The sequence below is a fragment of the Oratosquilla oratoria genome, chromosome 9 (assembly GCF_046742065.1).
Source record: "Oratosquilla oratoria isolate Oo_2021 chromosome 9, ASM4674206v1, whole genome shotgun sequence".
Taxonomy (NCBI): Eukaryota; Metazoa; Arthropoda; class Malacostraca; order Stomatopoda; family Squillidae; genus Oratosquilla; species Oratosquilla oratoria.
In genome coordinates this window covers 59,009,453-59,026,404 of record NC_134785.1, presented here as the reverse complement: position 1 = coordinate 59,026,404, position 16,952 = coordinate 59,009,453, and the positions used below count along the sequence as shown (strand labels likewise).

General features: G+C 36.4%; 1 protein-coding gene across 4 annotated transcripts in view; it reads right to left on the bottom strand.

Moving 5' to 3' along the window:
* The window catches only part of Tsp (Thrombospondin), a 139,839-nt gene that overhangs the window by 6,844 nt on the left and 116,043 nt on the right, over window positions 1–16,952 (bottom strand). For all 4 annotated transcript variants that reach the window (XM_076190596.1, XM_076190599.1, XM_076190598.1 and 1 more), the window contains 6 exons: window positions 14,140–14,352; window positions 10,097–10,265; window positions 9,534–9,711; window positions 7,246–7,527; window positions 5,700–5,821; window positions 2,179–2,266 (listed from right to left, as the gene is read on the bottom strand). In XM_076190596.1, the coding sequence (XP_076046711.1) occupies window positions 2,179–2,266; window positions 5,700–5,821; window positions 7,246–7,527; window positions 9,534–9,711; window positions 10,097–10,265; window positions 14,140–14,352 (1,052 nt within the window). The remainder of the gene's footprint in view (window positions 1–2,178; window positions 2,267–5,699; window positions 5,822–7,245; window positions 7,528–9,533; window positions 9,712–10,096; window positions 10,266–14,139; window positions 14,353–16,952) is intronic.

Here is a 16,952-nt window from a genome sequence, read left to right as displayed (position 1 = left end):
ATATAATACATAAGTCTGAGCATAAAACAAAGATTCTAGTGTATTCATTTGCCTAATTGTATCATTCCACACCCTTGTCCACATCATTCACATAAATAACAAACATTACTGGAGCCAATACTGATCCTTGTGGAACTCCACTAATTACCTCTTCCCAAGTAGACTCTTATATCTAAGCACTACCTTAATTTTTCTTCCATGCAAAAAGTCCTCCCTCCATTTCAATAATTTCCCTTGTATCCCTTCTATGGTTTCCAGTTTTCTTAATAGTTTTTTTGTGAGGGATTTTATCAAAAGCTTTTTGTAGATTTATGAATGCACATTCATCCCATCAGTCCCTTTCTTGCATTTTTACCTAGTTATCTTATGGGGAGTTATGCTCATGATGTCCTGTCTTTGTATCTCAAAGTGTCTAGTTTGTTCTTAAATTCATGTATAGTTTTTGCACACACTATTGTTTTATCTGGTTTGTTCCAGATATCCAACATTCTGTGTGGAAAACTTTTTTTTTCAGGTCTCTTCTATAATTATCCTTTTTGAGTTTCTTTTCGCGTCCTTTTGTATTTCTCTCTTACCTCTCTTACCATCTGCCTGGTAGGATTATCTCCTGTCAGCCAGTGGTCCTCGTTTCCTAATTTCTCTCCATCTTTCTCTATCTCTGTAGACTATTTTTATCCTTTTTTGATCGCCGGGCCGTCAACTGCTTAATCCATAGGGTCCGAGGCTCACTTTGTGTGTCTTGAGCAGTTAAATGAGTCTTAGTGGGTTGCTAGCCCTATCCTAAGTCTTTTGGGATCACTAATTAGTAACTTCCATATGACTATCGCCCTCCTTACGGATTACAGGGTATTCTAGACATACCCCGGGCAGTCATTTTGGTCGCTCAAGCCGCTGCACCTCTTAAAGGTTACATGATCCCTTGTCCTGGTAGGTCTAGACTCCAGAACCTAATTTAGTAAGTCCTCTCTATCAGGGACTTCCATGCTTTTCATGATTCTTTAAATGATCAGCAGGTTGCCTCTTTCTCTTCTTTGTTTCAATTTAGCTAGTCTCTCCTCATATGATAGGTTTGAAAGTGTTGGGGCCATTTTCATGGCCTGGATTCATTAAATTTTCTATATTCTTTTTGGTATTGGGTGACCATAGTGTCATAGCATACTCTAGTCTAGGCTTTATTAGTGTGACTTGTATTTTTAGATCTTAGGAAGTTGTAAGATTCTCTGATAGTTTTTCTCCCATGTGAGACATCTTCCATCCATTTAAATAATTTTCCTTGTACACCTGTTGTTTCGAGTTTTCCTAATAGTTTTTTGTGGTACTTTATCAAACACCTTTTGCAAATCCAGGAAAGCACAATCTGTCCATTCGTCCCTTTCTTGCATTATATTTATTAAACTTGAATAAAAAATCAAGTTTGTGGCACATGATCTTCCTTGTCTAAAACCAAATTGTTTTGGATTCAGAATATTGTTTTTTTTCAGTTGTTTAGTCCATCTACTTTTGATGACTTTTTCACATATTTTAGCTATTGTGCTTGTAAAAGAGACCGGTCTATAGTTTGTTAGGTCTTCCTTGTCTCCCCCTTTATATATTGGTATGATATTGGCATTTTTCCAGTCTTTCAGTACCTTCCCTTCTTTGAGCAAGCAATCTATTATTTTATATATCTGGTCCATTAGTTCATCTATACATTCTTTTAGTATCCAGTTTGCAATTCCGTCAAAGCTGTGTGATTTTCTGACATCAAGATTTACTATTTGGTCCCTTATTTCTGTCTGTGTCACATTTATTTCTCTAACTGGGGGGATCTTTTTCCCCTTTCTTCATCCCAATTGTGTATGTTTTCTTTAGTGAACACAAGATAATTTTATTTTTTTCATAATTTCAGCCATTTCTATGCCCTCTGTGTATTCTATGTTCCCTTGACATTGTTTTACTATTTCCTGTTTATTTTTTTAGTTTACCATTCACATATCTATAGAATAATTTAGGTTGATCTTTACATTTGTATATGTGTGTCTGTGTGTGTCAGGGAGATAATGCTTTTGTATAATTTTGTGAGAGGACAGAAAGTGTGTAGGGTTTAATATTATCTATGGAATTATTGGTATGATAGGAAAACTGCAATTACAAAATAAGACTGCACATGTCTGTCAAATACTAAAGAGATATATTTACCTGAATATAAATCCTACGTAGTCATCATCAATTTCAGTATCGACGAAGAAGGTTCCCTCAAAGTCAACTCCCCCAAATCTGTGGAAACCTATTGGAAGTTCAAAGAGAATATATTAGTAAAATAGCATTATAATCTAATTTTCCATTTCATTATGGTCTACGACTGTAGCCTGTCACAAAGTTACATCGTGTTGATGTGTAGCCTCATAGCAATGACATATGAAAATTATCCTCTGCACCACTATTTCAACCCTTGATAAAACCTGCCCTTTTGCAGAATCTACTTTATCAAACAAGTTTTCTTCGTAAACTGATATTTTCAGATGAGAAACACTGTGGATTTATTTTACTTGATGGATTTCTTCTACTCAAATTTCCTTTGCCACTGAGTTGTACGATTTTGAAAAAAATATTATAAAATAAAAATTGTCTTATTGAAAGCATTCATGATTTTTCCTGTGAAATAAATTTTGACAGTTTTTCATTGTGTTGTATCACTATATAAATGCACAGCAGGATTCTGTCTATTTTCATGATCATATACATCTATCTATATACCAGGGGCTTTCCCCCCCTGAACAGGGACGTGGCCAAGTCAAAATTCATATATCCACTCCCAACTATTTCATTCCCACCCATTCCATTATCGGAGCCAGTACTGAACCCTGTGGGACTCCACTTATTATTTCTTCCCAAGTAGGTATTTTATTTCAGAGCACCACTCTCATTTTTCTTCCATGCAAGAAATCTTTCATCCATTTCAAATTTTCCTTGTTCCTGTTGTTTTGAGTGTTCTTAATTATTTTTTGTGTGGTACTTTATCAAATGCCTTTTGTGAGTCCAGGAAAGCACAGTCTGCCCCTCTGTCCCTTTCTTGCATTATATCTATTAACCTTGAGTAGAAACATCAAATTTATGGCACATGACCTTCCCTGTCTAAATCCAAATTGTCTTGGATTTAGTATATTGTTCTCCTCCAGATGTTTAGTCCATCTACTTTTGATAACTTTCTCACAAATTTTGGCTATTGTACTTGTAAGGGAGACTGGTCCATAGTTTGTGTGTGCATAGACTTACAAAGATGCACACCTCCCATCCCTACACTGTCTGAATGAGGACTGATGATCTGCTGAAATAACAAAAAATATGACAACACAGCCATACAAATCATTGGCTGAGGTCCTTGCATGTATATCTAAACCTTTCTATAGTAACTAATTACTTTTATCTACTTTATTATACAATTAAATAATAAACTTGTATAACTTTTTCAGAAAATTATGTCATGATGTTCCATGATGTGTCACAAAATGACACAAAGATATGCATGTGTAATGCAGTAGCTTATACAAGTTGTGTTAGGTAATGTTAGTCCATATATTGCTGCAAGTTATATAATATTGTAACTGCCCTTACTAGCTATCTTATGGTGCCAATATACAAATTGATGTTGAATTCGACCAATACTAGGCAATCTTAAGCTGGATAATGAGATATAGGATTAATAATAAGTAATTTATGATAAATGATCAGTTACAAGAAAATTGCTGCGGAGTACAGCGGAGGAGTACACAAATGGACTGATTTGCAGTGAGGTCAATACAACAACAATGGCATAGGGAAGTAGTGCCATCACAAATTGCACTTAGTTCGTAGCAAGATTAAGATAGATCGCAAATGATAAATTTGAAACCTTCTTTACTCAAAAATAAAGAAGTGGAAGGATTGTATGAAACCAGGTAAATAGGAGTATAGACTAAGCCTGTACATACATACATACATATACCAAGGCATTTTCCCCCTTACAAGGGAGGTAGCCAAAAAGGAAAAGGCATAAAATCATTCCCACCCATTCCATCCCTGAATACACTCCACACCCCTCCACCCTCCCTCTCATCTTTGCACCTCCTGGATGACGGGTCATCCCTGCACCTTGTCCACTGCCCTGGGTCAGAAGCAGTGTCACAAGATGCAGCACATCCACAGCAAGGCCGCTTCATTAAATCGGCGACCCCCCATCTCCGTCCCCTCATGCATAAAAGGAGAAGAGGAGGAGAAATCCCTTCGGGCTGTGTCAAAATTTGCTCACACATACTACCTCACCCCCCATCCCCCCGCCCATTCCACCTCATGCATCACAGCATCATCCATATACAGACGCTCCTCTACTTACGTTCATTCGTTTTACATTTTTTCGATTTTACGTTTGAACTGACGGTAAAAAAAAAAAAAAAAATTTTTTTTGAGTGAAATTTTTAGTTTACCGCGCTCTTCGTAGTTCAAACAATACTTGCGCACAACGTTGCGTCCATTGTTTACATTGCGCAGACGACAAACTGAACATGCCTTGCCTCCTTCTCCCCCTCCTCCTCCACCATCTCAATTTATGTTGCTTGAATTTAATCTATTTGAAATTAATGTTATTATTTTACAATGTTATGTGTTTAATTAATGATTTAGGGGTGTTTTATAAGATACGGTAATAGAATTTACCGATGTATAGTACAGTAACAACTTACGTTCATTTTCAACTTACGTTCGGCCGTTCGGAACGTAACTAAAACGTAAGTTGAGGAGCGTCTGTACAACCATTCTCCATTCACCCCTGTCTTCTGTCCTCTCCCGTCCTTCCTCAACAGACATTCCCCTCTTCCCCAAAGCCCCCTTCACCCCATCCATCCACCTCATCCTAGGACGTCCCCTCATGTTCACTCCCTCCACATCTGCCTTCCACACCTCTTTCACTAGTCTTTCTTCACTCATTCTTTCCATGTGTCCAAACCATCCTAATACTCTTTCATCAACCCTATCTCCCAACTCCCTTTCCACCCCTGTTCTCCTCCTCACCTCCTCATTTCTCACTCTATCTAGCCTAGTAACCCCCATCATACTTCTCAGACACCTCATCTCAAACACATTCAAACTCCTTCTCTCTTCCTCTTTTATGTTCCATGTTTCTGCCCCATACAGTGCTGTTGGCACAATCACTCCTTCATACAGTCTCCTCTTAGCATCCATTCCCAAATGTCTATTCCTCATTACACTTTTTAATCCACCAAGGCATTTACTCGCTTCTCTCAATCTACATTCTACCTCCACCTTCACTCCACCTTTTCCTACCACATTTGTACCCAAGTATCTGGTGTAAAAAAGAAAATCTTCCAACTAAAGGTATAAAGTACACTGGCAATTGGATTAATAGAACTGATCAAATTGTGATGAGGTTTAATACAGCAAATAAAAAACATGCTAGATTGTGACAATTATTTCATTATTTGTGTAAAATCAACCAATAATAAAAAACACATAAAAATGGGAAAACAGTATGAAAACTAGAGGTGATCAAAGAAAATGGATTTCAGATTTGAATTTGGCACACTGAATTTATTTGGAATCAATCAAAAAAATCCTGACAACAAAAATGATGTAGACCAGTGTAATAGATAGATGATAAGATAAACAGATGAATAATGAATAAATTAATAAAAAAGGAAAGAAAATATAAAGAACTGAACACATACCAACTGCAAGTCCAGGATCAGAGTTCATTGTTTGGACGATCTCAGCACCTTTGTTATAAATGACCCAGTTAGGATCGATCTGGGAGTCTCCCTCTGGGTCAAGCACGACAGTCTGGTATGTTCTGGGGGACAAACAATTTAGTTTAAGATTAAGTGACGGTTCGTGACAAGAGCCGTTTGATGATGACTTCCAACTACATTAGAAAATCTCAGGTAGTAGGATGTTCCTTCTTTGAATAATTATTTCTTGCAAATTTATATTCTACTATCTGTGCATCCACATTTAACTTCATTCCTATATGGTACAAAAATTATGTATATCTCATATCTTCAATCATCTTTATAGAAATTTTCTTGGTAATGTACGACAATTTCATTCACCTGAAAATCAGTCATCTATATTAATCCCCATGCCATAATGATTCCTTTATAGATTTATCATGGTTAAAATTGGATGATCTTTACATTCAACTGAAGGTAGGATCCCATGTTGAAGGAGCAAAAGCCAAACCTTCACTATGATGACTTTTACTGTCCATTGAAATAAACACCATATAAGGATGGAGCCTTTATTACTAATATGTTTTGCTTGTTACAGTTTTTTCAAGTACACATTCATAATACAAATGACTGAGATCAAATAAGAGAAATGGGTGGAATAGGGGGAGGGTGGTAGGGAGATAGAGAACTGTCTCTAGTTACTCTCCAAACTCCCTTTTTCCTCTGAAGATCGTTGTCCATCCTCAGTAGATAATTGCTCACCCTTCTTATTTTCTTCTTTTTGTTCCTTGGTTGTGAGCTAATGTCCTACACCCAGTCAATTGTTCCGTCTTATCCTAAACCTCTCCTGTTCCCAGACATTTGGTCCAACTTCTCCTTAACCTTTCCTAATATTTAGTGACCCTCTCCCCCTCTCTCTGCCTCTTTCCTCCCTCTCACCCTCCCCCATTACTCTTATTTAATGTCAGTCCTGTGTATTACAATTATGTACTCAAAAAATCCGTAACAAGCGAAACGTCGTACTAATAAAGGCTCCGTCCTTACATGGTGTTTATTTTGATAGACTTGTAAGCAACTGCCACTTTCATTTTGACTTCACTGAACAATTTTATTCAGTTGAAGATAGGACCTCATTCTAAAGAGACTAACTGTCACAATAGAACTCATTGCAACCCATAAGACTTGTACAAAATCCTTAGCTGAATGGAATAAGCTAGCCAAGAGATTTAGGAACAAAAGACCAAAATCATTTGAATTATTTCATCATATCTATAAGTACTGACCCCTAGTGCAATTCTATCAAAATGCGCTTCTGTTCAAGATAGTGGTGTTTATCTTGATCAAATATTTTTTTCTCAGGGTGAATGAAATCGCCTGGCATTAGTCAGGCAAGTTCTGTACATGATATCACTGGGTCAGCAGAGTTAAGATTTCTTTGACACCAACTACCCTCCATCCTTCCCCTTGCTTCTATGATTACCTACACACCTATGCCTCCCTTACCTTTGTTTCTACTCTTTTATACCATTAACACTAAACAACATACCTGAAATCGGTGGCATAAATCTTGGAATTGTTAGGGCAGTTGTCGTAAAAGTCGAGCACCTTATCGTCGTCCATGTCATCCTTGCAGGCATCACCTTTGCCGTCTCCATCTTCATCAATTTGATCGGGGTTGGGTACAAATGGGCAATTGTCGCTGCCGTTGGGAATGCCATCATTATCAGCATCAGGGTCACACTCATCGCCTAAGCCGTCTTCATCAAAGTCGTGCTGGTCACTGTTAGGTGTTTCTGGACAATTGTCCAAATTGTTCTGGATTCCATCCCTGATCACAAGAAAAAGAATGACTGAAGGGTCTTGTTGACCTTTGATGGAAGGATGCTGGTAGGTTAAATTGGATATATTTATTGGACTGTGAAATATGATCATAGAATGTTGTATACAAGTATTGACAAACTTAAATCAATTGAGCACACATATACATCACACACCAAAGACATGTCCCCAGACAAGCAAACAAAATAGTTGGAGAAACCTATAATTTACTAAGATCAACAAAGATGGCTTTTAATTACTTGGATGAGGTAATGATTAAAAAAAAAAAAAAAAAAAAAAAAAAAAAAAAAAAAATATATATATATATATATATATATATATATAAAATATATATATATATATATATATATATACTATTCACACTGATAAGACCAAGATCAGAGTATGCTGTGACATTATGGACACCCAGTACAAAAAAGAATATAAGGAAAATAGAATAAATCCAAAGAACAATGACAAAGATGGTACCGACACTTTCAAAATTGACATATGTGCAAAGATTGTCTAAATTGGAACTACCAACCCTGGAAAAAAGAAGAGAAAGAGGCAATCTATTGGCCATTTACAGAATCATGAAAGGCATGAAAGTCCTTGAAAGAGAAGACTTATTGAAGTGGGATAGAAGAAAAACAAGGGGACATGAAAAGAAACTCAACAAGGATAGTTATAGGAGCGATCTGAAAAAAAAAAAAAAAAAAAAAAAATCCACAGAGTGGTGGATGTCTGAAACAAATTGGACGAAACAATAGTGTGTGCAAACACCATACAAGAATTTAAGAACAAATTAGATGTGAGATACAAAGACAGGTCACTACGAGCATAGCTCCCCTTCCCGTATAATACAACTAGGTAAATACACACAATCAAAAATGTCTTATGAAGAAAGATTGTCAAAACTAGAACTACGAACTCTGGAACAAAGAGAAAGAGGTGACTTGTTGACCATCTACAGAATTATGAAAGGTATAGAAGTACTTGATAGAGACAACTTACTAAATTGGGATAGAGAAACACAAGAGGACATGGAAAGAAACTCAAAAAGGACAGTTGTAGAAGAGATGAAAAAACAGCTTTCCACACAGAGTGGTGGATGTATGGAACATACTAGACAAAACAATAGTGTATTGAAAAAAAATTACAAGAATTTAAGAGCAAATTATATATGGCGAGATACAGAGATGGGACACCATGAGCATAGCTCCCCTTTCTGTAAGATACGACTAGGTAAATACACACACACACAAAAGAACAGATATGCATTCTTTTACACACACAAGCACTTACAGAGTCCACCAACTACTCATCAATAATGAATACTCCAACAGCAAAGTCCAATCTACACTTAGAAGAGGTATTGACACCACCATACTGCCACAGAACAAAATGGAACTACTCACTGCATATTCTATAAGTCCTACATGTCAAAAAGGATAAAGATAATGAAAATATATCAAAAATATTATGAAAAGAAATGTGACCCCCACAAAAGAAGGGGACAAATTATCACTCATAATTTATTACATGAACATGAAGACATCTTCTCTAATTCTGAGAAACGATACTGCACCGAAACCTTACGGAATTTGTCAAACCCATGTAGTGTACAGAGAAGATGTACCTCCAATGCCTGACCATCTTGGAGGCTGTAATTATGACTTGTAACCTGCAATTAATGTTCCAACTGATGGTTTCTCCCTCCTTCCTAGCATGAAATCAACCTGCAGGAGACATTTGCCCACAAGAGGAAAGCCCCAAGTTCAGAGAACACCCACACAAAGGCACCCCACAGCAGCACAAACTCGAGCCTAAGATGATCAGCTAGGCTGAGGAATCAAAATTACGCCAGTCAAGCTGATATATTAGTTGGAATTTGATACTCATTCAATAGAAAAAGAACACATGCACTTATTTCCTGGCATGGAATGATAACAATGGAATATATAACAACTTGGCATCTTTTTTATATGCCTGGGCACTGAGGTCTGAGAAACCTACCTGTCTGGGTCAATGTTATTGTCGCAAGCATCACCAACCAGATCTTTGTCAATATCCATTTGATCGGTGTTCCTATCGAAAGGACAATTGTCACACGCATCACCAAGACCATCGAAATCAGAGTCAAGCTGATCTGTATTTGGTGTTCTGGGGCAGTTGTCATGGATGTTAATCACAGCTACGGAAAAGAAGTTGAGCATCAAAGTTCATATATATACAAAAAATTAAATTATTTATCAAAATGTCCTTAGAGTCAATATGGTGTTACAGGTCCCTCAGACAGGATGCTGTGACTCCACTCACAAGTCTCCCCTACTTGCATGTGGACAGATTTTGTATACTCAGGCTTTGTAACATGGTTGGTTTCCTTGAGTCTCCTTAGTGAGAGAAACTTCATTTCATGGTCAAGAGACAGCACTCTTTATGATGACAAAGGCTTGAGAACAGCTGGCCCTCACATGACAGTACCAAAGCTATAGCGAAGGTTAAATGAAGAATCTCTGATTACTGGTTACAATTCAGAGATTCTCACACATAGGCATTGGTACATGGTTGTTACTTACTATCATCATCGATGTCAGGGTCGCAAGCATCTCCAATGCCGTCCTTGTCATAGTCTTCCTGGTCCAGATTGGGGATTGTTGGACAGTTGTCGCATGCGTCACCCTGGCGATCAGGGCCGCCAGGGTCTGTGTCCAGCTGATCTGGGTTTGAGATGAGGGGGCAGTTATCCTGGAGCAAAGGAATCATAGCATTATTACCATAAATAACAACCGTGAGTAGAAATGCCTGTTATGTGCAATTGCATGTACGAGCTTGGCTGGGAATAGGCATTACCAAGATCTGAAAAAGGATAGGTCAATTCACTTGAAAAAAATAAAGAAAAAAGAAAAACAATACTGTATCATGAGGAAACTTCTATGTCTCATGGTATTATGAATAAATATGTAAGTTAAGTCAAACAATTGTTACACCTCTTTATGGCACCATATCATTATTTTTCTTCCCAAAAGGAACTCATCATTATCATCATGAATGAGGATCCTATGCCTAGAAACAAGTTGGTTCACACACACACACACACAAATACCATTTCCCATGATTTCACCCATAACCTCTGCACCTCCATTCCAAACAACTCCAGCCAGATTGATCAACTTGTTCCAACCATAAATTCTGTGTATATCCCCATTGCCTATTCCAATGAGGTTTATCTCATGTGAAGATAACCCTACAAGTGGTATCAAAATCTGGGAAGCATGCCTTATGATTGTATAGTTGAAGTCACCCCAATCTAAACATATAAAATTCCAGCAACCACCATACCAGACAACTTCCTTAACATAACCAACAAGCAACATCCTCTAACATAACAATGTCCCCACACTCCCTCCCTTTTATCATAGCTTCTCATGGATGATGGATCATATCACACAGTCATTCGTCGCAATGACAACATGCATAAACTGGTGTTCCTGAGAAATACATGAATTACGGAAGGGTCCCAACAGTGCTGCAATTATAGAATACCTAGAGTGTAATATATGGGAGGAGTGCTTGTGGATACCTGAAATGGTTAAATCATAATATAGAAAATGTGAAATTGAAGTAAAATGGAGGAAATTGTTGATGGGTTGGAGGGGCCCCAAGATGGCCATTTGTTGTGTTCAAATATAAAGAGATACACAGATTTGGCTACCGGTGCAAGAGCGAAACAAAATATAAATCTAGATTTTATATCACCAAAAGGTTTCTATTTGACAATGGCAATGAAAGTATTTCTGGATTCAGTGGGTATGAAAGAAGACTAGTAGAATTATGGACATAGAGAGGGATGTGAGATATATGAATGATTCATGGAAGCACAAAAAAATCAATCTATGGAAGACAAATAAAGACTTAAACTAGGAAATGACTGACTTAAAAAAGTAAACAATGAAATAAAAGAAGAAATAAGTGTACTAAGAAAGGAACTGGCCGAGTTGAAAGGTGAAAATGAAAAGTTAAAAAATAATGAAAACACAAATAATGAGACCATAAGGAAAGAGTTAGATGAAAAAATTAAAGCAATGACCATGGAAGCAGGAAAAAGCATAGGAGAAAATGAATTACAGCAACTCAGGAATGATTGGAAAAAAGACAAGCAAGATGATAAGGTAATTTTCAAAGAAATAGTTTATCAACAGATGTAGAAGGCCGAGTGCAGTTATTAAGGTAATTAAACTAAAAGAAAACCTAGATGGAATGGGTGGGAGTGGTTTTTATGCTTTTGTTTTTCTGGATACCTCCCTTGTAAGGGGGAAAAAGCCTTTGTATGTATGTATTTTGCTTTTTGATTCTATTTTCATTCTTCTGTACCTGTCATATGTTTACAAAGGATTACAAAAGGCGGAGCATGCCGACAGGAAACCTTTTGGTCCATATCTAGGTCGGATGCGAAAAAAATCATAATAATAATAAATGAATAAATAAAACCTATAATAATGTCAATAACAAATAAAATACATAAATAAATGCATAGGTATAGTTAAATTAATCCCCCTCTCTGATCCTGCCACAAGTGCAGTGTCATCAGCAAACAACAACTGGCTTACCTCCCACTTTTCTCCATTTTTTTTAACCATCTCTAATCCCTTGCATTTACCTCCTACACCACCCCATCCATGACATGACACACCTCTAGCAAAATCCTATCTATACCTCAAACCACTTGCTCTCTCATTTCTAATTCTAACACAGGCTCTATTGTCGTAAAAATTCTTGAATACCCTTAACAGCTTCCCTCCAATCCCATATACAGCATCTGCAAAACATTCCACAATGCCTTCCTGTCTACCCTATCATAAGCCTTTTCCAAATCCATAAGACTCAAAAAACATGCAGACATATGGGGAGTAAATTTCCTATAATTTATTAGAAAAAATATCAACTAATCCTGGAATCTAACTCAGAAAATACCAACAAAGTTGTCCTTAAGGGACTGTGGGAAGTGCTTATAGGTGAACGTGTCATAAAAGTTGTTCAATTTCTTTGGTGAACTTATGTATACTTACTCTATCGGAAAGAGTATTATTGCATACTAAATTGTTTTAGTAACATGTATATATTACGTGTAGTTAATTTTTTTCTTTCTTTTTTTTATGATAGTATCTGTAATCATTGAAGTATCCACAGGCATAGGTAATCAGCCTACTATGTAGGAAATGAAAGATTAGAGTCTTGGAAACAACTTCATTGAGTTAGATTTTTTCCTACTCTCTTTTATTCTTTTTTATGATTTTTTTATTTTGAATAGTAGAAACTTCAGTGAAAATCTGCTATGATAAATTAAACAAAAAAATTAAGTTACAGTTTCCTTTGTTTTTTCCTGATCAAATTAAAGAATTACTCTTTCTCTTTACAAATTCGAAAGAATGAATGAAATCGGACAAAAAGAAACAGAGATATGGCTATTTAAATATAAAAAACATAAACTTTTCAGGAGAGGCATTTAAAGTTTAAAGGAGCGCACCGGCATTTAAAATCCTCCGGCCGCGTACTCACTCGTGACATTGTCTATTTTTTTACGTTTCCGTTTAAAACTTTAAACAAAACTGAACTGGCTATCGAAAATTTGACTTAATTTCAATATACAGAATGTTTTTTCATGCAATGGGGTTGCCAGATGTCGCCAATAATTTATCTATTTCATTTTATATATAAGAACAGAAACGGAATTGAGCTGTAATATTTGGTCGAAGTGTTACAGCCATCATAGAGAATCTTTTGAATACCTGTTGGTAGAATAAAAGATAATACGATCGCATGCATGACTGGTAGGCTAACAGATACGCGACAGGGCGACATCCTTTCTCCTTTAGCTTTGAAGAGATACTGAGATCCTTGTGGTGATTGACGATTAGTGTTGGGCAAGTTGCCAGATATCTCCATATATATTAATTATAGTAAACAAAACAGAACTGGGTATCAAAATTTTGACTTTATTTCAATATACAGAATGTTTTTTCATGCAATGGGGTTGCCAGAGGTTGCCAAAAATTTATCTATTTTATTTTATATATAAGAAAAGAAACGGAATTGAGCTGTAATATTTGGCTAAAGTGTTACCACCATCATAGAGAATCTTTTGAAATGTTTACCTAAAATTCGTTGATTTTCCAGAATTTTTCGTGTTTTCGCGCCCTACAGTCCCTTAATTTAATCTAGATTTCAAGAACTCCATTAAATGTATTCATGTGGTCTTGCAAAAACAAAAATAAAATATCCTACTTAAATGGACAGTATACCCTGGTAATGAATATATCAACAATGTCTACACTACTGTCAAACCATAGTAAACTCAAAGGAGTTTCTTTGGTTATGTTTTCAGTTGCCTGATTAACATCAAATTAAATGATTAATTGACAAGCTGGCTTTTATAATTACTTCAACATTTCTATTTGTTTTATTTCTATTCTACATTATTTTACAACCTAGAGCCATGGGCCTTCTGCTATTGAGACTTGGGGGCAAAAGAATGACTGATTACATCGATCTATTACGTTTTACAATCCCTGTTTTCTCATATCATCAAAATCAACAAAATGAATAAGTATTATCTACTTACAGGACTGTTAGGGATACCGTCATTATCAGCATCGTCGTCGCAGGCATCGCCTATGTTGTCATTGTCGGAATCTTCCTGACCTGAGTTGGGTGTGTCAACGCAATTGTCCTGGCGACAACGGGGATCAGGACAACCAAGGTCGATGTCAGGCCAGCCATCGAGGTCTCTGTCAGGGCCACATATTTTACCATCTCCTGCCCAACCAACTTTGCACTGAAATAGATTATGAAATGGTTAATGTCTCTATAAATGACTGGGGTAAAAACTAATTATATGGATATATATATATGTGTTTATATATATATATGCATACATATATATATATATATATATATATATGTATATATATATATATGTATATATATGGTATATATATATATATATATATATATATATATATATACTATATATATATACATATATATATATATGTATATACATATATATATATATACATATATATATATATATGTATATATATATATACATATATATATAGATATAGTATATATATATATATATATGTGTATCATGTATGTGTATGTACTCGAGCATACAAATATATATAAGGAATCTCTCTTGATAGCGTAGTTGGTAAGTCAATACGCACTTCTCATGTGATAGCTGAGTTCGAGTCCTAGGCAGTACTACATTTCAATTTCTGGTTGTGGCCTCCATTGGGTCTCCCGATGTTGATGGCTTAGAATTAAAGTGCACTGTGGTTGTTAAAATGTATCTCTAATCACTGGGACCCATTCAGTGTTGAACAAATACCTTCCCGCATTTGTATACTTCCAAATATACTTTCATAGTGGAGATAGGTTGAATGCAAAATTTCATGTATGTGTAGGTACTCGAGCATACAAATATATATAGGGAATACTGCCCTTGACTTATATCTCTCTTGATAGCGTAGTTGGTAAGTCAATGCACACTTGTCATGTGATAGCTGAGTTTGAGTCCTCGGCAGTACCACATCTAAATTTCTAGTTATGGCCTCCATTGGGTCTCCTGATGTTGATGGCTTAGAATTAAAGTGCATTGTGGTTGTTAAAATGTATCTCTAAGCACTGGGACCCATTCAGTGTTGAACAAATACTTTCCCACATTTGTATACTTCCAAATATACTTTCATAGTGGAGATAGGTTGAATGCAAAATTTCATGTATGTGTAAGTACTCGAGCATACAAATATATATAGGGAATACTGCCCTTGACTTATATCTCTCTTGATAGCGTAGTTGGTAAGTCAATGCACACTTGTAATGTGATAGCTGAGTTTGAGTCCTCAGCAGTGCCACATTTCAATTTCTGTTTGTGGCCTCTATTGAGTCTCCCGATGTTGATGGCTAAGAATTAAAGTGCATTGTGGTTGTTAAAATGTATCTCTAAGTACTGGGACCCATTCAGTGTTGAACAAATACTTTCCCACATTTGTATACTTCCAATTGTACAATCATAGTGGAGATGGGTTGAACACAAAATTTCATGTATGTGTATGTATTTGAGCATACAAATATATACAGTATAAGGAATATTGCGCTTGACTTATATCTCTCTTGATAGCGTAGTTGGTAAGTCAATGCACACTTGTCATGTGATAGCTGAGTTCGAGTCCTCGGCAGTCCCACATTTTAATTTCTGGTTGTGGCCTCCATTGGGTCTCCCGATGTTGATGGCTTAGAATTAAAGTGCACTGTGGTTGTTAAAATGTATCTCTAAGCACTGGGACTCATTCAGTGTTGAACAAATACTTTCCCACGTTTGTATACTTCCAACTGTACTATCATAGTGGAGATGGGTTGAACACAAAATTTCATGTATGTGTAGGTACTCGAGCATACAAATATGTATAAGAAATATTGTGCTTGACTTATATCTCACTTGATGGCGTAGTTGGTAAGTCAATGAGCATTTGTCATGTGATAGCTGAGTTTGAGTCCTCAGCAGTACCACATTTTAATTTCTGGTTATGGCCTCCATTGGGTCTCCTGATGTTGATGGCTTAGAATTAAAGTGCATTGTGGTTGTTAACTTCTTCACTCTGGGACTTAAATCTCGTGGGCAGCAGCCAATGCCAGCCGTACGACGTGTCGTAATAATACTCGCATCATAAAATATAGTCACTGCTTATATCGATCGTTCTCTCTTTCACCCGTGAATTTTGAAAACCATAGAGAATGTGATTAAGGGCATATTAGGGAGAATTTTAAAACTCAGGGGTGACTACAATAAATATAATCAAGACGCCGATATGGCAGCGTCGCGAATCCACTTGCTCCTCATGATGCCTATGTGTGCGGCACCGTATGATAGGGGTTAAAATGTATCTCTAATCACTGGGACCCATTCAGTGTTGAACAAATACTTTCCCACATTTGTATACTTCCAATTGTACTATCATAGTGGAGATGGGTTGAACGCAAAACTTCATGTATGTGTATGTACTGGAGCATACAAATATATATAAGGAATATTGCGCTTGACTTATATCTCTCTTAATAGTGTAGTTGGTAAGTCAATGTGCTCTTGTAATGTGATAGCTGAGTTCAAGTCCTTGGCAGTACCACATTTCAATTTCTGGTTGTGGCCTCCATTGGGTCTCCCGATGTTGATGGCTTAGAATTAAAGTTCATTGTGGTTGTTAAAATGTATCTCTAAGCACTGGGACCCATTCAGTGTTGAACAAATACTTTCCTGCTTTTGTACAATTGTACTATTATAGTGGAGATGGGTTGAATGCAAAATATCATGTATGTGTATGTACTCGAGCATATAAATATATATAAGGAATATTGTGCTTGACTTATATC